Source organism: Anabas testudineus, chromosome 8, assembly GCF_900324465.2.
Source record: "Anabas testudineus chromosome 8, fAnaTes1.2, whole genome shotgun sequence".
NCBI lineage: Eukaryota > Metazoa > Chordata > Actinopteri > Anabantiformes > Anabantidae > Anabas > Anabas testudineus.
The window spans coordinates 12,029,658-12,053,856 of NC_046617.1; the positions used below are offsets into that span (position 1 = coordinate 12,029,658).

The window sequence follows — 24,199 nt, forward strand, 5'->3', positions numbered from 1 at the left end:
CATAGCCCAGTTAATATGGAATACTTTATTTCCACAAATAAAGGCTGTCAAATCACAGACCTTAGTCTTCTCAACCTCTGTAGAAGGATACAGGAAAAAAATAAAGCACATTGACAATAAGAACCAGATATTTATTAAATATATTTTTAAAATTACTTTAAAGTCAGACAGATCAGTATGATGGAATAAAGAACTTCACAGATGGCAACTGAAAGTTTACAGAAATTACTGACTGAGTGTAATACATACATGCAGTACATCCTGTTCGTTCTGCAAGCATTTCCACATTTCTGGAAAGCCAAGTACACTTAAGAAAAGACTGCCCACCTGTACTTAATATGTAGATGTCCTCCTGTGACAGATTACAAGCAAATGCACATGTGACTTTTTGCAGTAAGTTAAGGTCATATGCTTCTTTCAGTCTTGTTATGGTACTTTATGTTTGGCAACGCATGTCAGTCTTAAAAGGAGTTCAGGATGCTATTAGAGTTGCTAGACTGTGTTAGCGTGTATATGTTATGATTACTACTGAAGTTGTGTCATGTTTTAATCTATGAAGGTATGTTTAGTGAAGATTCCACAACCACCCAACTAATAATCTAAAACTCTTCCCAGAATGTACAATCCCTGCCACATGTTTTATGTTATCTCAGAAACTACATTAAGGACACTCAATAATCAAAATATTGCATAACAAATAAATGCCAAAACATGACTCTAGTCTGTGGGAAAAGGGATGGAACCAAAAACTACGACTGGAATGTCAAACTGTGGACCTGATGTGACTTGGCGACATTAGTTACAGGATTTTGACTGTGCTTTCTCTCCCAAGACATTATTCTTTATCCATACACCCACGACCTCTTAAACAGCACGAACAGATGTCTCTCGATCACTTCTCAAACTGTTATATTGAAATAATTCACTTACATTCCAGAAAATAATTAAAATTGAACATGCAAATTTCGCTTTAGAAAAATATGAGATAAAGGATGGTTATGTCTTCTTCCCTCCTGATTACTATCATATTCTTTTATTCTTTTTAACTTTAATACCACTGACTATTTCTGAGTTCTTCATTTAATTAAGGAAATACTAGATACATATCGGCTGGAAAGAGGGAGAAAGAGGCTTGAAGGGTCTTAGTTATGGTGTGCTCTCGCACAGCTTCACCCCGCATTCCCATATTTTGCTGGGGGAGAGGCAAGGAGAGCAACAGTTCTGCAACATCATCACAATATTTCACATTGCCACAACATCACAGCAAGGTGGAAGGTAAGAGGGAGGCATGTGTGTTTGTAGAGGGCATCAGAGTCCAAAGGGTGGGGATGGGGGACCAAATGAAGAGAGAGGGTGTAGTGTGTTAAACCCTGCAGCTGACAGCTTTCAGTCAAAGGAAATGAGCTGTGCCTCTGCGCTACCCGGCACAGCCTGAGGGGCCTGCTGCTGTGGCTGTTGCTGCTGCTGTGGGGCACCAGGGGGAGCCACCTAGCAACAAGGAAATGAGCAAGCCAAATAGTATCCTTAGTGAGGATTGAAATAACATGGTGCAGATGAAAGTAAAAATTGTTAGTTGCCATAAAGTTAATGATCAGTGATTAGCAAAGTATTAGGCTGGCATACAACTTATCTAATTTTACCACAGTATGTTGGATACGTACAGGAAGACATAATAATAACTCACCTGCTGGTACATCGGCTGCTGGCCTGGCATGTACGGCTGTTGGGGGGGCATATTGGGGTCCTGTCCTGGCAATGCTGAAATCATGTTCTGCATGTTATATGGTTGGTAGCCCATGTAAGTCATACCATTACTGGGGGCAGCCTGGGACATTGGAGGCATACTCTGCGCCTGAGAGACCACATTCTGCACAGAACAGTGGCAAATGTTACCGGGACAGTTCTTTATAATCAAACAATCAGACACTATAGTGATCAGAAACTGAAGGCGTCAATCAGACCTGGTAGCCTTGTGTGGGTGTGGGCTGATAGTTAGAGTAGGGTGGACTAGTAGTAGGTGGGGCCTGACCGGGCGGAGCTGCAGGTTGCCCATTCGTGCCTGCAGCCTGGTACATGTAAGCATTAACCATATTGGGATCTAGAGAAAAAGAACAAAGTCAGTGACAAGGAGGAGCACAGTGTTTTCATGACTGAATGTAACGACTACTAGACATCTTCCTCTTGTTGACCTCACCTGTAGCAGTGCCAGGCATGGCCTGGTACTGTGCTGGTGCAGTCTGACCTGGTTGGCTCATATAGATGTTATGCATAGGTGAACCCTCCACAGAACCAGCAGGGCTAAAGGTGCCTGGGTAGCTGGGTGGTGCACCAGGCTGATACACCACACCTCCGGCCACGTTAGGAGGCAAAGACTGCATCTGTGTAACAGCACGCATTTATTGAACAACATTTATTCCAGATGACTTCATGAAGACATAATGTGGAGTCTGATTTTAATTTTATTTAACTGGCAACATTAGTAAAAGAAATTCACTGCTGACTGAAATCACAAAGCACATAGTTATTCCTATACTGCAGTGATTCTGAATCGCATAGCCCAAGTTTCTTCAGCTTTATATGGCACTAAGTGAGTTTACCAATGTGCTACTCTCTCAATCAATCACCTATCCAGGTTTCAGTTGTGACGGGAATGAAAAAACAGTGACATCTGGCCAAAGGTTTCACAGACCTCAAATGAGACTGGGACTGCTGCTGCTTGAGATCCGAACATCTGGTTTCACTAGTTAAACTGTTTTTATGCATTACCTATTAACATATTTTAGTGCTGTGCAGAGAGGGAACTCGTGATATTTTATCGAGGGAATTCACAAACTAGTGTTGTTGGGATTATTTTAGCTTGACAGCTATACCTGGGCATAGGGCAGAGAGAATGCAGGCATCTGAGCTCTCATCTGGATTGTGTGCTTCTGCTGCTCCAGGCGCATCTGCCTCTCCTTCTCCTGCTCCTGGAGGCGCTGAATGGCCAGCTGTCTTTGCATCTCCAGGTATTCCTGCAGTTCAAAAGACAAATACTCACGAGCACTGTAATAGATATGAATCAACAGTTGCATTTTAATTGGAGAGCCTCATTTGATTACCTGTTTCTTCTGCCTCATGATCTCCAGTTTTTGTGCCAACTGGATCTGTCTCTGCCTCTCTGCTTCTTCTGCAGCACGGCGCAGCTTCTCTCTGTGTTCATCACGGAGAGCATTCAGAGCTGCTCGAGCATCACGCACCTGAGCCAATTTGTCCTGCAGTCCTTCATAGTACACTTCCAACAAAATACACAGCATGATAGTTGGATACAGAGACAGACAGATTTTTGACAGACATATGTCCCACGTACACTGGAACAGTTAACACTCACATCGCTTCTCATCGAGCTGGTTGAGAATGTCCAACAGCTGTGGATGCATGTTATTGATGGATTGGAAGAGGGAAAGCACAGCACTGTCATTGGTGATGCTGCGGCCACGCATGTGGTTGCTCTTCATGCGGTTAAGGAAAGTGGTGACTGCATTTTGCAGAGCCTTCAGAAACTGTTCATGGTTCTCCTCTGATTCACCATTCTGGTACTGCTGCTGAAGATGGGAATGACACAGAATCAAGAGAGTCACTTGTGGTTCAGGTCCAACTAGAAATAGAAAATCTTCATCTTATCTATCGATTTACTTTAAGCACAAGGTTTCAACACACCTCCACTATGCTGACTGGTTGGACAGGAACATGACTTTCAACAGGCTGATTAATCGCTGGAAGAGACTCAGCCAGGGGAACAGGGGCAGGGGCTGATGGGGTGGGACTTTTGCGAGCCTCCTCCTGTTTCTTCTCCCAGTATGTTCTGTTGAGATAACGGGCCAGCTGGAAAATGGGGACATATGAGTATTCTGAGTGTGATGCAGCATTTCCATTAATTGCCAATAATATAGAGGAAAGAGTAAAAACATAATAATTTAAAAAAAAAACAAAGTACCTCAGGGTCATCTTCAGCTGAAGGAGCAGAGGAATTCTATAGAGAACAAACATAACATATTTATTAGTCAGTAACAGAAGAAATTAAAATTATTTGTGAAATAAAATTAAATCCATTTCATGTTGTCTGAATGATTTAAGCATGTTGGGCTGTGTAAATAATTAATTTTGCCAAAGAAAACTCTTACCACAGGGGAAGTGTAGAGAGTGCTGACTGGTGGTGCTGAGGAAGTCACCGGGGTAGGATCAGCCTTGGGATACACTGGATACGAGTTCTTCTGCCTCTGCAATAAACATACTGCTATTAGCTGAAAAACTACAGCTGTTAGTTAGACTTCTCTATAAACAACCTATAAAAATATTTAAAAAAATTATAATGAGCTCTGTAACCCACCATCCGCTCTTTCTCCTCAGCCTCACTTTGGGAAAGGGCAATGGCCAGCTGCAGCTCCTCCTCCTCCTGCAGTGCTGCCTCATCTCTCTTGGGAGGCATCTTGTGAGTGAGAATAGCAATGTAAGCTTGAATGCAAACAGGAAAAACAGTAGGAAAAGGAAACCAAGAAAACAAAACCACAATTTGAAAAAAATGCTAAACTTCTAATACAGAGCAGGGCCAGGGCAAAAGCATAGTTTTCATTTGAGGAAGATTTTATATATTTGTCTCTCTTCTACATATTTATTTCAATTACAGCTAATAAATGAATTGGAAATGAATCACTTCAGCTATCTCATTTACCTACCTATAGTTTCTGAACAATTACCTGTGACTGCTGGGACAGTGGGCTGGTCAGGTACTCAGGAGGCAATTCAGCAGACCCTGTTGAGGGGGCTTTCCCCTCAGCTTTCCTAAGTGGAGGAGAAAGGGAGGGGTGGCTGGTGAGGTAGAGGGATCAGGGAAAACAGACAACTTTGTAAATGAGAAGGAGAACATGCTTTCTGAAACATCAAGAATGACAAAAAACAGAACAATATAATAAAACGTCCATAAAGTGCACATCTGTCAACTCTGCAAGATCCTCTAAATCAGGAATGACCAATCCTGGTCCTTGAGGGCCACTGTCCTGTGTGTTTTCCAACTATTCCTGCCCTACCCACTGCTTATTACCTGGCTCAACAGTATTCAGCCAGTCAGAAGCTGTAAGTGAGAGGATGGTTGGAAAACAAGACAGTGGCCCTGAAGGACCCCCTCCCCCCCAATCTAAATGGTTGCTTAAAGTTTTAAATCTAAAGCCAAATTTGGATCTGCATTTAAACATACAAACTAATCCAAAAACAAACAAATGCAGTGAATGTTAGCCCTTCTACCAACAACCTGTAGAAACTGACATTTGTATTATAGCTCCATTTAAACTACATCATCAAAATTTAGAACACTGCCCACAGTAGTGTTCCTAAGTAATGTTGATTTATAGATATGTATATTGCATATAAACACTCCATAAGAAGCATTTACTTCAGGTTCCCATATATTGTGTACCAAATTTGCTAAAATTCTACACTACTTTGGGACAGATACGGTGGTACTCTTCTGAGCCAACACAATTCACACTCTTCACTGGACTCACTTGTTTAGCAGCTCAAAGCAGGGCTCACACACACGCACTTCCTTTTCAATGCCAAACTTCGGAATGGTGGAGTACTTTGACGAACACTTGCCGCAGAAAATCTGTCCACAGGCTCGACAGTGGTGCTGGAAAAACAAGAAGATCACGTGTTCACATACAGTACTCAGACTCTACACACACAGACTCTACAGACTCTACACACACACACACACAGGAAGGAAACCATAAAACTAAAAAGTGCCCTAGTTTCAAGAAAGCTCAACCTACTTTTCTTGTCATGACTCCAAACTGGACTCTGCACCGGTGGCACTCCTCAGCATCAACCCAGTCTGGGGCCTAGACAAAGCACACATCAAATCATATGATATGACACAATAAAAATCACTGAAACTAATTACTACTCAGTAAAGAAGTCTAATGGTGACACCAGCATCTAATTATGTGGTGTGCATTTACCATACAACTCAAGCTGATTCTGATAACACACGTAAAACTAAGCTCTACTTTAGTAAATCAGGCAAAACAAAATATCTCACTCTCTCAGCGGCAAACATGGCATCGCTCTCCTTGAACTCAGGAAACACATGACCTGAGAAATAGAAATACAAACATTTGTTTAGCACACAAGCTATTAAATACATGTATTTATTGAGATTGTATTACATTCTTACTTCCCATTATGTATTACAAAAACTCCTAGTAACATATAAACATTATAACATTTAACATGACCCAGACCAAGGTAAACAGATTGAAATTAATTAAATACATTAATTAAAAATACATTAATTAATTTAAAGAATTTAATTTGATTACTGATTTAATGAGACGCTGAGGTTTCTTTCAAAAGAAAATGTATTTATTAAAAAATAAAACACAGCTCCTGTGATTTTGTGAACGTACCTTCTACTTTCATTATTTGGTAAGTGTCTTGAACCACTTTGTATTTGGGCTCATTGCGGAATGCATGAGCCCAGGCCTGGATCAGGTAAAGGATCTTGTTTCTGACATTTGGTTCCGTCTGTTTCTAGTGGAAAAAGCGCAAACCACAGTTAAAAAAACAAACAAAACAAAAAAAAAGTCTCTTCACATCTTTAAACCATCCCTGTTTTTATCTTCCTCTGTGCTGTGACAAAACATTGGTGCAACTGAGCAAACTGAACTCTACAAGTTGTGCCTGATGACGAGATTTGAGGGGGGGGAACTCCCCTGTTTGATCTGAAGAAAAAAAATCCTCCTGTCACAAGACAATGACATCATCAGGAAGTGGAAACTAACATGGACTGTTCCTGTGTCACATGGTGCAGGAATGAGCCAATCAAATATTGCTAACTCATACTGTAATACAACCAGATTAGTTCTGGAGTTAGAAGACAGGGAAAGGTAAAAATGCTTTCAGCCAAAATGGTTATATGTAAGTATAAGAGGTTAAAAGTATTATTATATCCAAACTTAACACTATGTATTTACACAAAGATGGCTAGAGGATCATATGTAACTACATAGACAACGATGACCTGATGACAAATGAAACAGTTTCAGTCAGGTTATTAACCTAAAAGTGCCAAACATTCACTTTCATTCAACTTAAATAAAAAGGTTTGTTGAATTATCCCTTTTTCATATAATTGTAAACTGAATACCGAGTTTTGGCTTGGTTTTTGGTTTTGGAAGACTGGGTTTCAAACATATTTGAAGCGGTTCCTCTGTGCTTTCAGATGTGGAAGTGAACATGATTAAATTTATTTTTTATTTATAGAAGATGAAATACCTGATCAATTAAACATTTAATAATTAGATTAAACAGATCAGATCTATATGTGTTAGAACTGCTTGAGTCAAACTTTTTTTTGCTTCAAAATAAATTTGTAGCACTGACTATAATTAAAGGTCAGATTTTATGCTGTGCCGTTTCTGTCTCTGTAAATGAAAAAGAACCAAGTGTTAAGCTCAAGATATGAATCAAATGAATGTCACCTTGAATAGCTCTTTCAGCTCCTCCATAGTTTGTTTACTCGCCACTTCATCATGGACTGTCTGGCCACAGTTCTTTACCACTGACTCCAAGACCTGAAGGGTGAGGCCACATTATTGTTCACTACGTGAAAACGTCATAGACATTTTACAAAGCAGTTTTCTTCACATAACTGTGATGCCACACACAGACAGCAACAGACTTCGAGTTGAAACAGTTTCGGATTACATATTTTAACTTTTTTTCCGCAAACGAGTCATAATTAACAACATCTCACCTCAAGTGCATACAGGGCCACATGTGGATTTTTGTCATTCAGCTTCTTCTTAATGGCTCCAATAGCATACTTAGCTCTGCAAGGAAAAAAAATTATTGCTTGATAGGATGCTTATAATTTAAGTCGCCAAAGTATAGTTGATTGATTTCTGCATTTGAAAACAAAAGCTCAAATTAGACAGCTGAATATGAATGCATCACTCACTGTGTGTCTCCTTGTCGAATGAGATCACAGATCTGTAGAATGGATTCCCAGTCAGTCTCCAGCAGCAGCTGACTTGTGGCTTTATCTGCAATTAGAACAAATTATTGCATATATATATATATATATATATATATATATATATATATATATATATATATATATATATATATATATATATATATATATATATTGTCTGATATCTATCACAGCATATTTGCTACAGTACACAAACATGTCAAACAGAATAGTTTTAATTTTAATCACTGAATATAGACTTGCTTTATGTAAGTGTTTTAAGTGCTTCAGTTCTTTAATCTGCCCAAGAGAACAGCGCCATTCATGACCCATTAGGTAGAGGATTTTTTCCCCCTGTGCTCCACTGTGCCTGTAGGTTACTTGATTGCTGCTTAAAATGTCAAACAGCAGCTCAGAGCAGGTGCCACTAACTAATGTTTATGTCATATTAACATTAATCACAGAGCAGGTAAAGTTAGTAGGCTGTTAATGTGTAAATACAAGCACATAACCCACAATCAAGGGGGACTTTTTCTGCTATGCACAGGTCTACTGGTTTATTGGGAAGTATGTAAGGATTCTGTTGATTTCATGCTTTCAAGCAGTGGTGCTTCTTCTCTGAGAAGTGTTTTCTTTCTTGGTTTCAAATGATGACACAAAACGTTACACAACATTTGTGGTAAAGATAGCTAGATAGATAGTATTGTCACTGTAACTTGTACAACAAAATTTTAAGTGTCATCGGGAACTGTGTGGTTCTACTAGGCGGAAGAGAGGGAAGCCAACAATCTTCTGAGCTGTTTTGTTTTTTAAATACACTATGAGACTAGATATTCCCACAATATTGTCTCATTACACATCACTTACTACTCATCTGATCCTTATTGTAGTGCGAGATGTGATTTTACTGAGTTAGCCAACTGTCCACTGATCCTTCAAAGCTCCAACTTCACTTAATTTGACTAACTGTATATTCAGAAATGTGGAAATACTAAGTAGCATTGTTACAAAGTCAACTTAGACCACAAAGACCTTAAGGAGGGTTTTTGCTTTGTACTTAATCTTAAGGCAGCATGTTACCAAATGTCTGCGGTTCATATTAACACATCAATGTGTAGAAAGTGCTACAAACTCGTGGTTTGTGGGATGACAACTGTTTCTTAGCCCGGGGCCCCAGGTAGGCTACTGGCATACTTTACTGATCCCCTTTTGGAGAAATCTGTGTCAATTGGAAATACAAGACTCATTTTCAACGTGATTAAACAAACTATGCATACAACCTGCTATGGTACAACCTGCCATCGTCAATTCTGTGGACTGTATTTAAACACAGCAGCTTCTGGAGGAGACAGTGTAGCTAACAGCTAACTAGTTTAGCTATGTTAGTTTATTTTAGTCTAGCAGCTATAAAACAACTTGTTGTTGACTTTAAAAAAACTTAAAAACACAGCCAGCCATAAATAATAATGCTGTGGTTTGCTGTTTTAGTTGCCATGTCATGTCATCCGTGTTACGATAATATTATTGTTGCTGGTGTCAATCACTAACTAACGTTAGCTAACTAACTAACGTTTGTGTTATAGCGTTAGCTAATCTCACAGGTTTAGCTTGACTAACATCACAAAAACAACACAGACAGAACAAGGGCAACGCAGCTTTGAATACCAATAGCGGGTGGATATGATCGTATTCGCTACTTAGCTTTAGACAGTAGCTACATTTAGGGACCCAGTCTGGGGCCTCGACACAATAGCAGCGAGTTTGTTAGCAGGCTAACTGTAACGTTAGCCGGCCCGAGAGCCACAGCCCCAGCGTCTGTCAAAACAATACGCTGGAAACATCGCACTTTGACTCATAGTTGGCTAATAAGCTACCGACTTCTAAATGTGCTGATAACTTACCCAGAAGCCTCTCAAATGTACCTCCACCTTTTCCCATGTTAGATTCAAAGTGTCACGGTCGCTGTCGGAGCGTTTTGTTTTGTCACGGTGGATATTTTCACCGACTACGTTAGCCTGTTAGCTTCTCTGCTGTCCACGGAGCACAGCTGGAGCTCCTACTTCCCACTTCCGCCACTGAATCTGCAACACGCGCAGGTTTTTCTCCATCTAGCGACCGATTCATGAAACGACAAGTTGAGAGAAGTAACAAAGGTGGAACACAGTTTTAGAGCCAATATTTTTACTTCAGTACTTCTTGTACTTCTAATAAATACCATAGGGAAATTTTGTGATAATTAACAAGGCTAGATTACTAACTGATCAACACTGTCCAGGGGTTTTATACTGTCCCAACCTCAGGTTTACTCCATATCATTAGGGGCTACATCATTTTCTTTGGCCACCAAACATAAGGTACCATAACACATTATTTTGATGATGAAATCACATGTCACAATGATATAACTGTCATTCGCATGACATTCATATGATATTTTGTAATGTAAAATGTCCACATCTGTTTATTGTTAATATGTTTTCTAACCGACTTAAAGCCAAACACTGTACCGATTATTTATAATGTAAATAGTTCAGTCATCTCGCTCCATGTTTCCCATTGCATTTGTACATTCAAATAGTTCAGACTGTCTTACTGTATTCACAGCATTTCTCTAGTAACGTTGGTAAAAGCCTGCTTAGGTCATGTATGAGTCACTACCTGGCACTTGGAACACTAATACCCATTGTTATTGTGTTGCTGTAATGCTCCATAAAGTGGCATTGTGTTACTCTGTCCACTGCTGCTTCACACACAAAAAGACAACATGATGGAGCCATGCATGACTTCACAACTATGGTCTAATCTATTGTTTACATCAGATTGATAACACATTGAAAGTCTTTAAATTCTATTTTATTTCAATTCAATGTCATATGATTTATTTTCAGTTGTGATATCCAAGAGAGGTGATGGGAATGAACATTATTGCCCATTGTGACTAATAAGTGCTTAGAGTCCATCTGTGCTAGTGTGTTTGTGTTAACTGCAAGAATATCAAATTACATTGTGAAAGTTTGATAATAGAAAGATATATTTTCTTTTTCCCTGGAACAGAGTAGCTGAGACAGGAAACAAGAGATAGAAAATAATAGATAGAGGACCACACACACACACACACACACACACACACACACACACACACAGACAACTCAACAATATGGCACCACCAGCAAATGTACGCACATCTCTATTGTTCTATTGTTCTTCTCAGCAGAATCCATGGTGGTGTTTATATAAATGAGCCAAACAAAGATTTTCCTTTTAAAACTTCTCTTTCTTCTTCTTTCAGCTGCTCTGGCGAACAGTCCAACCATTAAGATTTTTTAAAGCTCTTTTAAATTTGTACACGTAAAATTGTGGACACACAAATTCCTTCAATTGAAGATTCGGAGAATCAAAAAACTTTATTGTATTTTTCACTGACAGACACAGAAAGAAAATGTTATGTGAGGATATCAGATATGAATAAGTTCAGTTTTTCCTAAACAGCCTCCTGTGGCTTTTCAAAGAAAAAGGCATAGGCACAGGAACAACATTAAATATAAAATAATTACAAGGAGCAACATCAAGAGGACAAAAAACAGGTTTATCATTGTTTGGGGTGGAGTTGTGGGACATGAGACATTTTGGAAATTTAGACATAACCTTTAACTTGTGTGGCAGGTCCCCTACGAGGACTACTTTCTCCACTGCTGAAGGTGGGTGACCCTGGGATGCCAGGGGGACTTGACCCAGCATAAAGCAGAGACCCTCCAATGAGGAGCAAGGCTGAAGCCCCCCAGCCGATGTACAGGGCCGGACCAAGCTCACGCTTGTGTGGAGCTGCCACATGTGGGTCATAAAAATCCCTGATGATGGAGTGGGCAGTCCAGCAGATGGGCACAAGGTAGAGAAACCCTGCAATGGCAAAAAGAGCTCCAGAGATGCGAGCAATACGTGCTTTGAGGCTGTTTATGCCAATGCACTTAGTGCACTTGACTCCTAGGACCCCCATAGCCAGAGCTAGGCCACAGAGCAGAATGGAGAAGACAGTGAGGCCCCGGGCAGCTTGCATGTCACTGGGAAGAGCCAACAAGCTGTCGTACACCTTACACTGGATCTGACCTGTGCTCTGCACAATGCAATTCATCCAAAGGCCCTCCCAAATGATCTGAGCTGTCACTATGTTGTTACCAATGAAGGCAGTGACCCTCCACAGGGGGATGGCACAGACTACTAATCCACCCACCCAGCCCACAATAGACAGGATCAGGCCCAGTAACTGCATGCCCGTGGTTGCCATGGTGGAAAGTGTTTTGTAAATCTGATGGATTTGTCTTGATCAGTCTGGACCAGAGGGTACACTTATATCCCCACAAAGAAAAGCTGAAAGTACTGGAAATGTTGTGCTCCACTATTGAATCTTCAGTCTCTGGGTCGATGATGTTGAGGAATTCAGGTTAGGTTGTGCAGGGACAGGTCTCCTGAAATTCTGAGAAATAAGTAAAGTCAATCAATAAATCAATCAATCACTCAATCACATTATTAACATACAAATGAAGCACAATTTACAGATACAAATATGTCCATATACTGTTACGTCTAACAATATACACATACAGTAATGCAATAAAGTATGAAAAGATTAATGGAGACTATATTTATCATAAATATTTGAAGAAAGAAGCGCTGGCCCATGTTTAGTGGATTCCAGTGAGAACCACAGAGAATAGCCTTGTTTGACACAGCTGTGGGTGTCCAGCTACGCCTTGCTGGGTGAGTGGATTATCTCAGAAAAACATGAGGAGACAACACAAGCAGCTTTCATGAAGGCTTTTAGAGTGGGCCAGGAGGACCTGCTTCATCTATTTATCACAGCTCTCAGTATCCACATTTTTACCAGTTCTGTGAACCAAACTCTCCCTGCAGATGATCGGTCGAGAGACATTGGTAAATGTCAAAGAGATAGGAAGTGGCTGTTACATTTTCACTTTAGCTGTTACGTGTTTGAGGAGATAATAAGATATTTGATATAAGTAACTGCTTTGCAAGTGGGTAGATAACAATCATATGAATTCTTAAACTAGAACAACAAGTCCAATCAGCCCGTTAGACTGTTACAAAGACCCCCAGATCTGTACCTTAACCTTGCTACAACTAAGACCATGTGGAAAGTTGAAATAATACTAGAGATAATGTTATGAGGCAAGATCAACTGACAAGAGCCTATACATCTACCTCTAACACAGAAACTACTAAGAAGAAATATTAAATTGTGATATATAATTATTATTATCAGCATTCTTTATTTTTCCATCAGATTTCTAACCTCCACAGTCATGTTAATAATGAATATTATTAGGCTTTTTACCTGAAATGAAGTATGTTGGGCTCCTCTGCCACAGGTTAGTGTTACTGGTCCTTTGCTTGTGTAGATAAGCTGTGTGTGACTGGAGTTGTGAATGACGGTCCAGAGACTTCAGTTCAGTCCACAAGAAGGCTGGTGGGCGAAGGAGCCTCGGTCTCAGAGCTTAGGTGAACTTCAGTAATGAGCGTTGATCAGCTTCGACACCCGGGACTGGGATAGAGATGGGGTTGCCCTCGGAGAAGCCAGCACAAGTCTGTGTGGCAGTGGGCAGAAGCATGCACTTGTGTGCACGGCGGTGTCAGTGTGTGAATGCGTGAATGTGTTTGAGTGTGTCTCCCAGTGCCTGGTGTATGAGCACAATGCCCTGCTGTTTTGTGGTGCCCTCCCTACCCGCTCCTCATCAACCTCTGTCACAGCCCTGCAGCCTTTACCATCCATCCAACTCAGCCACACATTTTCTCTTTTTTGACCCTGGCTCACTTGTTCATTTATGAGAGCCTACTCTTTTCTTCTCCTTTTCAGTCTGTTTATTGGTTTCATTGAAGTTTTCAAGTGTGGCAACTTTGTCCTTATGCAACCTTTTGTTCATTGTTCTGGCAGGGAAAATGTTGTCCATTCATTGCCAATTGATTATAACATTGAAAAATATATTTATCACAGTGGATACATATCAGAAAGATAATCATTTGCAACTGTATTTATACTGTAGATTTTTAAATGCTGGATTGGCAGTGATGTTCAGATGCTGCAAAAACTGGAAGAGATTATCAATGGAGCAGCATTTTTGCCACCGTGCAGGCGACCAGGACTGAAGAATGGATGGAGCCTGTCATTGAATGTTTCTGTGAAGGTGTAAATGTGAACTCCGGATTCTGCACAGTAGAAGGAAACACGGCCTTCTGTGTAGTCCACAAACACACCCACCTTCCTGGGTCTCTGCTGCAGAGCCAACAGGGTGACGGGAGATGTGTTGGCAATGTACTGGCCCCCAGCCTTCAGGCTTAAAGTCCAGAAACCGTTAGCAGGGCAGACAGTGAACTTGCCCTTCCTGTTTATGGACTGTCTGACAACACCCAGGTTCCACTCAATCTTCTCCCCGACTTCCACCTCCCAGTAACACCTTCCACTGTCAAGAGTTTCTTTGGCCAGCACGTTGGCCACACGGTCAAACCGCTTAGGGTGGTCTGGTACCTCCTGAAGCTTGTCTGTATGTCTCACTTGCTTTCTGTCATCTGAGACAGACAGGAAAGGATGTGCTGTCTTAGCACTCAAGTTGACATCCACTAAGACAGAGGGAGAAGAAGTGTTGAATAAAGGGTCAGACATCATCGACAGAGGTGTGAAGAGAAGAGATTAAACTTTTACTTCAAGATTCCCCTTGCTTTTCTGATATCCTTTTATTTTCGTATACACCTGCAGCCTTACCTGTGTATTTCTCTATTCTCTTAAGTTCTGTTAAAAAAAAGAGCAGCCACTGTCACTGTAAGTACATTTATTGTAAAATGCCAATTTAATACATAAAAATGTGTAATACTCACCAGATTTTGAGAGCCTGTTGACTTCTAACTTGATCTTTTCCATTATGTCTGACAATGCTTGTCTAGTGACGCCAACACAAGGGTCGGTTTCTACAGTAACCTTGGACCAGTCCTTCATCTCAGAAGGGCAAATGTTGGAAACAGCGCTCTACATGACATCAACAAAGACACAAATATTTTATTAATCATTGATTTAGTGCTTCATAATCCCCGTCGTCGTCAGTAGGTGCTTACCAAATCAACTTGCTTTGTGTCGTCACTTTGATCCGCGTTTGCAGGAATCTGCGGATCAGATTCGGTGATCTCTTTCCTCAACTCGTGGATCTCCTGTTTGAGCTCTTTCACCAGTGTTTCTACTCTCTTCTCTTCCACTCTCTGTCTCTCCTCAATCGCTGTAATTACAGCTTTGTGATTCTTCTCCATTGCAAGTACCAGGGCCGAGAAGACTTTTTGGCTCTCTCGCACCTCTTTGAGGTAAAAGTTCTGGTTGGATGTCATCATCATCGTTCATCAGTAAACATTTTCAAGAATGAACATAGATTTGTATAGAATCTGTTTTATAGGAATTTTCAACATACCTTTTGAAGCTCGAGAGAATTTTTCAACCTTTCTATCTTCTGAAGCCTTTCTTGAATCATTTGCTGAACATCTACAACCTGCACATGTGCAATGGAGTTACAAGCATACATATATGTGCTGGATTTATTCCTTGTCACATTAAGTCACATATGAATGAACAACAAATGCGATAAAGTACCATGTCCTCAATAGGTGGTTTCTCTGGCCGAGTCTTCCTATAGTTCTCAGAGACATCTGCCAGAATGCGGTTGACACTGAGGTCAGGCCTGTCAGTAAACACCCTCTTACAGTGGGGGCAGTATTTGGACTGGTGTCGCTCCCAGTAGCGGCTCAGGCAGCACAAGCAGAAGCTGTGTCCACATGGTATTGTCACTGGGTTGGTGAAGATGTTTCTACAGAGTGAGCACAAGAAGTGCTTCTCAGGGAGAAGGCTGATGGTAGAGGCCATGCTGTGAAAATACCCAAAGAGTGATGTCAGTGTACAAGTGGTGTTTTTCTGTTACCTCTGTGTCTCAGCAGTGTTTTATTTAACTGGTATATCTGATAACAGAGCGTCTAAACCTTTTTTTTAAGGAAAAAAATAATGATATAGAAGAAGATTATTATATATAATTTTTTGTCATATGTGGTAAAGTTGGAGCTAGTTATATTTATATTTATTTATATATTTTTGTTATTTTGTATACAGGAAAGAAAATCTTTGATATTATATATTACAAATTCTAATTAATTCATATTCCCTCTCACATGTAGTAGAGAAGAAATGCAAAGTACCTGTAGTAATGAAATGCTACCAATAAGTTGTGTAGACATTGACAAATGATGATAAATGCAGCGTAATAAATTAAATCTAAAACATTTACACAGAACACACAACACATATTTTCAGCCAAGCACTCAGACTCTCAGGAATGGGACATTATGTTCTTAAACACAGTGACATTCTTTCCATAATATGATACAGGATGTGTGTATTTCCTACACAGTAACATTAATTTGGTGGGTGAAAGCTCCCCACATGAAGCCTAGTCTCCTGTTTTATTTTCTGACACAATGTTTTCTCTTTGACATTGTCACAGATGTCAGACTTGAAAAGAACTTATTTGTGATCAAGGACGAACAGACTAACAGAGAATGGCGGCAGCGGAGTAAAAGATGTGATGCAAATATGTGGTCAAACAGGTAGCAGCCAGATGGTTTATTACGTCATCAGAGAGCTACTACTCAACATGAAAAAACGTCTAATGAAAAACTGAAACCACTAAAATCTACTAAAATAACTCCCGAGTTTTGACTCTGTCGTATTCTGACCTTCATGTAGGAAAGAATCTGAGATTATGTAACAGGCTCATAATTGAACCAGGGGTTAGATTTAGGCCTGATAGTCAGAACATACGTAGTTTTGTCATAAATCAAATAGAAACTACTATAAAGAGGATCAAAATGTGGAGAGTCTTACCTTTACCTGCTGAACTTGTCTGGGTAGCACTGCAGTCAGCCAGCACTGCCTCTCTTTACGGTTTCATGTAATAACACGAGGAGACTGCTAATGGTTTACACTCAACAGGTGCACTAAGGTGTGTTTGCCCTGTTTGAGAAAAGGGCTGTGCTTCAGACAATGACACTCTCAGTTGAGACTCCACCCTGAATGTTATCTGAGCTGCACTTTAACCAACCAACAGCAGGGTATCAGGAAATGTTGGATTTGGTCAGCAAATGAAAGCAAGACAAACAGCGATCATGCTGTCGCAAATTTATTTAAATTGTATCAATTTACAGTTAAACATTAATGTAAAGGAACTTGTGCCTTCATGTGTCTGATCTGGTATCAAGCCAACAGAAAAGCGACATAAGCAACATTTAAGAACAAAGATCACATGCATTTTTCTTTCTCCTCATCATACTACACAACTTTCATGTTCGAGGAGTAGCAAAGAAACGATTGATAAAGATTGAGTTAAAGTTGAGTCTGGCAGGTGGGGCCACTCTGTTCTCCATATGCTTTATAGCCACCTGGGCTGTTCCGCCTGCTGATCCTCCAACTGCACCACCTATGATCCCATAAAGAACCATCCCCCCTGGCCCCTCAATAGACCCAACCAGTACTCCCATGACAGCTCCCACAACTAAACCAGTCCCCAGCCCTCTGGCCAGGGAAGTTCTGAGCCAGCCATTGTCCATCTCTGCTTTGGCTCTGATCTCAGCACCGACGTTGGCAGTGTAAGCGTCTTTCCTGTAATACAGTTCATCTGCTAGGTACTGCTTTTCCATCTCAGTCCATACCTTTTCGATCTCTGCTGCTCTCTGCTTCCTGAGTCTCTTTTCCTCCTTCTTCACGCTGTCTTCGGCTTTCTGGAAGGTTCTGCTAGAGAAGGAGCTCCCTCCTAATGAGGCCACCATCCACTCTATCTTTTGCAGCAGCTCTCTGTCTCGGTCCCGGGAGCAATCTCTCCAGTTCTTGTTGAAAAAGTGAAAGCGTCCACCATACTTTTCGATCAGTTCTCTCAGGTGCCAGTTGGTCTGCACCCTGTCTTCAAGGGCGGCTTCATCCAGATTTCCTTCACAGGCCAGAAGAACCATGCAGTGCTTTAAACAGTGTCTTCCAAACCGCTCCTTCATCAGTTTGGCCGTTCTCATGTCATTTGGGGAGATTTTCTCGATGTCAAAAGCAGCAAGAAAAGCATGGGGACCTGGGATACATAAGCACTTAGACCTTCTCAGCTCCATTTTCCTCTTGGCTCGAGATATATCTTTGTCATAGATGTTTGGTCCATTGATAAGAGCCACTCGCCTACCAGCCAGCTCTCCAGTACTCTTCCTGCTGCCAGAGATGCTGGTGACGTCTTTTGAAAACTCTTCCCTCCCAAGTATGGCATTGGTTAGCAGAAACTGAGAAGGTCCACTGCTACCAACCATCATGAGCCTCAGTTCTGTAGTAGAGCCTGTGATAACAATAAGTTCAGTCCAATTAGAAAAAGAAATAATTTTAACTGAGTGCAAAAGGGAAATGTGCACTGGTTACAGCACATGTATCATGATTTATATTTACTTCACACACTTACCCATCATGTTATACATAGGAGGGACAAAATGATTAAAACTGCCAAGATATCATCCATAAAACTGTCAAGATATCATCCATAAAACTGTCAAGATATCCCCAAAATCTGTAGGATTCTTCGAAGACAGACAGAAATACTACCCATTTCTGCCTCAGCTAACAAAAAAAGTCATTTTAATGTAATATTTGTTTAGCTTACCTTTCTTCCTTTTATCCATCTGACAGATTTGCAGCACCAATCAACTATTAATTTGGATTCTCACAAAGATTTCTAGCTTCTGTCTGGACTGAATGCATTATCATACCTCAACTGTTACTGTAAACACATCTCTATTCCTTTCCCTAATCTCTCTCTCTCTCTCTCTCTGTTTTTCTCTCTCTGCAATGATGAGGTAATTGAGCATCAGATTAAATACTGAGTGGAAAATGTCCTCAGGGTTGGAATTCGGTGGAGGCGCATTCACATTTATTGACATTTTTAATGAAATACTAAGATTATTTACATAGTAAAATACTGTGTGAATGAATATGACAAATTTTCCCATGTAAATCTAAACAAAAGAGAATTTTACTGACTAAACTTAGTTGATTTGTTTCACTGTAACAGTACATATTCATATTTATTGTCATTTGAATATTTTAAATGGGATTGCACAAGGTCACTTCACTGTCGACCCACTAGACATCGTTTTTGCTGGGGTTAAAGAAAATCAATCATTCATTAAATTAGTTTGATCCTGTGTGAGTGGAGCACAAATTTAAGTTCTAAATATAGACTGCTGTCATTATGTGCTGTTGCTGCAACAGCAAATATCACTGTTTACCTATATCATATACCTGGTCATATGTTACTGAGTATCATAAAAAGACCATGAGAAATACCTTGCATTCAGTAGTAGTAGTTTAGATAAACTGAAAACTTTTCTGATACACATAATACATCTAATATTTGACATAAGCAAACTGAAAAATGTTAGATTATAACAATAAAAAAAATCTGTTTTATGCAAATTGTTTAAGGCAATTCTCTAATTAGCCTTAAAGTAACTGTTTATATTAATTTAAAGCACTGATTGACTTTTTTTTACTGTTTCAATTATTTTTTATTTTGTATATACCCAGAGGGACTTCAAGAGTCCTGTAAGCTGCCATAAGAGACAGTAATAGCTACTTGATATCATAATTTTCTGTGTTTTATTTCTCACGGTTATCATATGAGTTGTAAATACATTTAAATCAAATATTAGGAAGACAGCGCCTCCTTGTGGTCAAATCGTTTAACACAAGAGGAAATGACGTTTCTGCATTTCCTGCATGAAGCGACATGAAAGCTGCTGGAAACACGCTGAAACTGTGTAAACAGACAAAGTGACCTGATGCTGCTTTGTCGCTTCTTTGGTCACACTGTCGACATGCAAATGCTGATACAGGTTTTCCGCTGTGATTAAATGATGGGCAACACCGACACTTAGTGAGGGAGTCAAACTAATGCTGCCCCCACAATGATCCGACGCACATCTCTCCCAGTCAGACGCGTCCTCTTTCCCAGTCTGCGCCGCTTCTCTGGGGGAGAAATAGCTGAAGATAATGAATGTGCAGACTCTGCAGACCTCACACAGCAGGCGTCCCTCTATGTGCATGTGAGCTGGCTTTTTTTTTTTTTTTTTTTTTTGCAGTATTCCTATGCAGAGATAAATGCATATCCAAGAACTGACTTATATCTGCTTTTCAGTGAAGATTTATTCTTTTTAAATGCCAACACAATGTCATGTGTAGAAGGTTTATGTTTTCATCACCTCCTCCATTCCCCAGTGGCCCTACTGTCTGAGGAGGTGTTCCTACTGCAACTTTAACAAGTACATACCCAGAGAGAACAATAACCACATCATGACCGAGTGCCTTCAGCGGGAGACTGAGACGTTGCTACGCCTCAGTCAGGTATCCAGGTACGGTGAGATGTAATTATTCAATATCGTCTGCAGTTTTCAGCGCGCGCCTTCAATAATCTCCTGTGTTTCCATTTGCAGCATCACTTCAGTATTTTTTGGTGGTGGGACTCCCAGTCTGGCTCACCCCTCAACAATTGCTGTGATCCTCGAAACAGTTTCCAGGCGGGTGAATCTATCAGATAAGGTCGAGGTTACACTTGAGGTCAACCCCACTGCATTAGGAATGTCAACGTTAGAGGACTTTTGCCAAGCTGGAGTGAACCGTTTCTCCATTGGGGTCCAGGTATATAAAATAATATTAGACCATCTAAAGAATGCATCATGTACTTTGCAGCTTTCACTCCCCCCCCCATCACTTTTTCAATCTCTCAGTCTTTGCAGGATGACGACTTGATGTTTCTGGGAAGAGACCACAATTCTCATCAGGCTTTAGAAACTATTGCAGAGGCTCAGAGGCTGTGTCCTGGGAGGGTGTCAGTGGATGTCATGTTCGGACGTCCCAGACAGACGGTTGAATCGTGGGAGACTGAGTTGACTGAGTTGTTGAGGGTCTGTGATGACCACGTGTCTTTGTACCAGCTGACAATGGAGCGAGGGACCCAGCTGTTTAAAAAAGTGCAGCAAGGGGAAGTGAGTATGCCCACTGATGACGTGACAGCAGAGATGTACCAGTGTGCCAGGGGGACTCTGCGCCAGCATGGCTTTCTGCAGTATGAGGTGTCAAACTTTGCAAGACATGTAAGCACAGTAACCGTTTACTCATTCTCCTGCTCACTTTAGGAGACAGTGATTCTTTATTAACATTAGACATTTATTTGAATGCAGGAATTCAACTAACATTTAATGGTGGCTGAAGGCTATCTTTTCAAATGAATTGCTTCATTCAGCCAAAAGTTCAAGCAATCTCCAGATACTCAGTTTAAATGACTGAAAAGCATCAAATCTTCTCTTCTGAGAGGCTGAAATGTTCAAAATAAAAAATATTGAACAGTGAATCAGTCAAAAATATTCGGAATACTAAAGGTGATTAATAAGGCATAAAAATAATTACTAGGCAATTACCGGGAAACATTGTTTCCATAGAAACATAGAAATAGAAGACAAATGAATGAATGAGAAATTATTCAAGTTCACAAATAATGAACGGCACATTTACACAGATACATTTATTCACGTCTACAGCCATGCCATCAACAGTATCAGGCTGTATTTAAACATGGTGGTGCTTTGAACTAAATGCTAACAGCAGCTACTGTCATACCCACAAAATCCATGCTAATGTTTACCGATAACGGTTACCAACTTGAGATGTTTCAGCCTGGACCGAGGTGGTGACCCAACCAACGAAAACAGTGAGCGTGTTAAACATTAAACCTGCTATGCTTTGGCACGCACCACTACATTACATGTTAGCTCATAACAGTAGACAAACTACGCAGTCATCTTTCTTTGAGTTAAGTCAAAGTTAATATGGTTGGATGTGTGCTGCTGATTTGATTTGGTGACGACATCACAATAAAACATTTCTCTTTCTCGTCTCTAGAATGCAGTGAGTCATCACAACCTGAGCTACTGGAGAGGAAGACAGTACATCGGTGTTGGCCCGGGTGATTTAATCTCTACATATAAAGCAGTGACCATGAATGTTGTACTTGTGGTTTAGTTAATTGCAATATTTTTCGTCTGGAACAGGAGCGCACGGGCGGTTTGTCCCTCTCGGGGAGGGAGGTGTCCTTCGCGAGGCCCGAACCCAGACTTTGGAGCCTGATGTGTGGATTCGTGAGGTCCAACAGAGGGGACATGGGACACGGAGGAGGATTCCCCTCCGCCATCTTGAACTGTGAGCTGTTCCACTTAGGCGTTGTGTCCTGTAATGGGCATATTTAGTTATTTCACAGCTCCGAATCTCAATCCACAAATTCTACACCCATGCGATACGTCACAGTTATGTATTAGCCAGTCCACAGAGTGTAATCTAACATAATGTGAGAAACACTGTGTTCACTCTACATGTGCTTGTTCTTTCAAACATTCTGTCCTCACGAAACTCTATCATCACTTGTCCATTTAGCTCGTGTGCACAGTCTGTTCTGACCTTGTCGTTATCAAGTCCTCTAGTCACCGTGAAGTTGTGGCATGAATGGTGTTTGTTTGGCAGATTGGAGGAGGTGTTGGTGATGGGGATGAGAATGACTGAGGGCATCAATCACAAGGTGAGGTGCACACGGTAGTGAGCACATTCTATTCTATTCAGCACAGTTTATTCATCATCAGTTAAGGCGATGTTCAATATTGAGTGCATTTTATGCACTGTGATAATATTGTTTGTGTTGTATCTAACAGCACTGGGAGTTGTTTAGTCCTCAGCTGTGCCTCCATGAAATCTTCGGTGCATCTATTGATGTCCAAGAGTTGCTACGGAGAGGACAGCTAATTCTTGATGACAGGTGATTGTCAGGACTTTGGTGCAAATGTTCGCTGGCGACAAAGATGTTCTCCTGTATAGAACTGCAAATAACATTTATTTTCATCATTATCATGAGTAGATTTGGTGATTTGTTAATAAACTATCAGTAAATAGGAGGAAATGTCCTTTATATTGACCCACATCGCACGCAAAGATTTGCCATCAGTCAAATATTTAATTTCTGAAACTCATTTTGTATTTTGTATTAGAGGTCTGCGCTGCTCCTGGAGTGGACTGGCCTTACTGGACAGCATACTGCCCGCTCTGCTGGTAGAGCTGGAAGCACAAATCGTTCAGAGATCCCAACACAGCGCTGACAAACAGACGGAGACAACCATCATCCCACGATGACAGCAGTGTTTGGTAGAGTAGCTGGCTGACAGAAGGACTGATACTCCATTGAACATGTCTTATTTACGTTTAGTGCTATTTAAATCCTTTATTTAAGCCTCTGCCATTTATATTTTATCATTATCATAACCTTAGTGACGTTCATTTCTCCTCTTTGTTACTTTTACCTTTAGCCCAAAGCACTGCAACCTGAAAAGTGTTCTTCTCTTCTCCTGTCTCTTATCTCAGCCCTAATTATAACAATCATATCAAATTAAAAACCAGGCTCCCCAGGCTTTTTATGTTATATTGTCTCTGGCAATAATAATAGCAAGATTGCAATACTGTCATAATTAAATAATTGCCTTCACACTGCTATGCATGAGACATCTTTACGCACTGTTTTGTATTTATGGCCACATTAAGTCATCTAAAGTGTTTCTCTTACTAAATTTAACTCGACCACTCTTCTGTGAGTGTCACTTTAATCGCCTCTGCTCTCTCTCCATGGTGCTGATTTCCCAGTCATGATGTCTCTCTCCTCTCGCCCACCCCTTCAATAAACCGAATGATGCTGTGACTCTGTGCTTCCTCCAAATACCGTGGTGATACATGAGTGTGTCGAGTGCTGGAGCTGAGTAACTGGCGTTGTAACACCTCGGTCCTAGATGGAAATCACAGCGTCGTGGGCGTTCAGTAGTATTAATAATAAAAATAATCGTGTCTGATATAAGGAGACGTGTAAGGTCGCTGTTTGAGTCATCTCCTGGCGTAGCTGAGCTCCCTCCCACACACGTATGGTCAGTTTTTTTTTGCATCATCATTAGAAAACAGTTGATTGCTTACGTTCATGAGCATCTACCGGTATCTGTCTGTCTCCTGTTTCTTGAATGAACCATTGTACGAATCTGAGATCAGGC

The 24,199-nt window shown here is 40.7% G+C and overlaps 5 protein-coding genes across 10 annotated transcripts; 1 reads left to right on the top strand and 4 right to left on the bottom strand.

The window, feature by feature from the left end:
- hgs (hepatocyte growth factor-regulated tyrosine kinase substrate) lies at nt 1-10,074 on the bottom strand. 5 transcript variants are annotated; one of them, XM_026348054.1, is made up of 20 exons: nt 9,910-10,074; nt 7,994-8,078; nt 7,790-7,865; nt 7,515-7,607; nt 6,441-6,564; nt 6,074-6,126; nt 5,805-5,873; nt 5,538-5,662; nt 4,734-4,845; nt 4,367-4,465; nt 4,161-4,256; nt 3,974-4,009; nt 3,697-3,861; nt 3,368-3,581; nt 3,099-3,271; nt 2,871-3,011; nt 2,195-2,378; nt 1,962-2,098; nt 1,685-1,867; nt 1-1,488 (listed from the first exon to the last, which is right to left on the bottom strand). In XM_026348054.1, exons 1-20 carry the CDS (start codon nt 9,944-9,946, stop codon nt 1,387-1,389), a joined length of 2,304 nt encoding a protein of 767 aa, XP_026203839.1. In that variant the 5' UTR covers nt 9,947-10,074; the 3' UTR covers nt 1-1,386. The 5 variants fall into 5 exon arrangements, with proteins under 5 accessions (XP_026203839.1, XP_026203858.1, XP_026203874.1 ...); XM_026348073.1 differs by having other exon boundaries at nt 1,352-1,488; nt 6,441-6,558; XM_026348089.1 differs by having other exon boundaries at nt 1,352-1,488; nt 3,368-3,578; nt 4,734-4,818.
- Nucleotides 10,075-11,386: 1,312 nt separating this feature from the next.
- On the bottom strand, nt 11,387-12,317 carry cldnk (claudin k). Its single transcript, XM_026348106.2, has one exon. The coding sequence runs from the start codon at nt 12,288-12,290 to the stop codon at nt 11,643-11,645; it is 648 nt and encodes a 215-aa protein (XP_026203891.1). The 5' UTR covers nt 12,291-12,317; the 3' UTR covers nt 11,387-11,642.
- Nucleotides 12,318-14,061: 1,744 nt separating this feature from the next.
- Nucleotides 14,062-17,060, bottom strand: btr02 (bloodthirsty-related gene family, member 2). The gene is made up of 7 exons (XM_026348098.1): nt 16,932-17,060; nt 15,651-15,921; nt 15,472-15,549; nt 15,128-15,376; nt 14,894-15,041; nt 14,781-14,807; nt 14,062-14,638 (listed from the first exon to the last, which is right to left on the bottom strand). Exons 2-7 carry the CDS (start codon nt 15,918-15,920, stop codon nt 14,094-14,096), a joined length of 1,317 nt encoding a protein of 438 aa, XP_026203883.1. The 5' UTR covers nt 15,921; nt 16,932-17,060; the 3' UTR covers nt 14,062-14,093.
- Nucleotides 17,061-17,386: 326 nt separating this feature from the next.
- On the bottom strand, nt 17,387-18,772 carry LOC113157459 (GTPase IMAP family member 9; the record flags this gene model as incomplete). The annotated part of the gene is made up of 2 exons (XM_026352967.1): nt 17,387-18,414; nt 18,733-18,772. Coding segments are annotated over 2 exons (1,068 nt in total), but the record flags the coding sequence as incomplete, so codon positions are not given.
- A 1,085-nt stretch (nt 18,773-19,857) lies between these two features.
- Nucleotides 19,858-24,058, top strand: rsad1 (radical S-adenosyl methionine domain containing 1). Of its 2 annotated transcripts, none has more exons than XM_026338847.1 (9): nt 19,858-20,173; nt 20,346-20,479; nt 20,561-20,765; nt 20,855-21,220; nt 22,026-22,089; nt 22,175-22,322; nt 22,554-22,695; nt 22,826-22,929; nt 23,159-24,058. In XM_026338847.1, exons 1-9 carry the CDS (start codon nt 20,036-20,038, stop codon nt 23,298-23,300), a joined length of 1,443 nt encoding a protein of 480 aa, XP_026194632.1. In that variant the 5' UTR covers nt 19,858-20,035; the 3' UTR covers nt 23,301-24,058. The 2 variants fall into 2 exon arrangements, with proteins under 2 accessions (XP_026194632.1, XP_026194717.1); XM_026338932.1 differs by having other exon boundaries at nt 22,641-22,695; nt 23,159-23,991.
- The last annotated feature ends 141 nt before the right edge of the window (nt 24,059-24,199 follow it).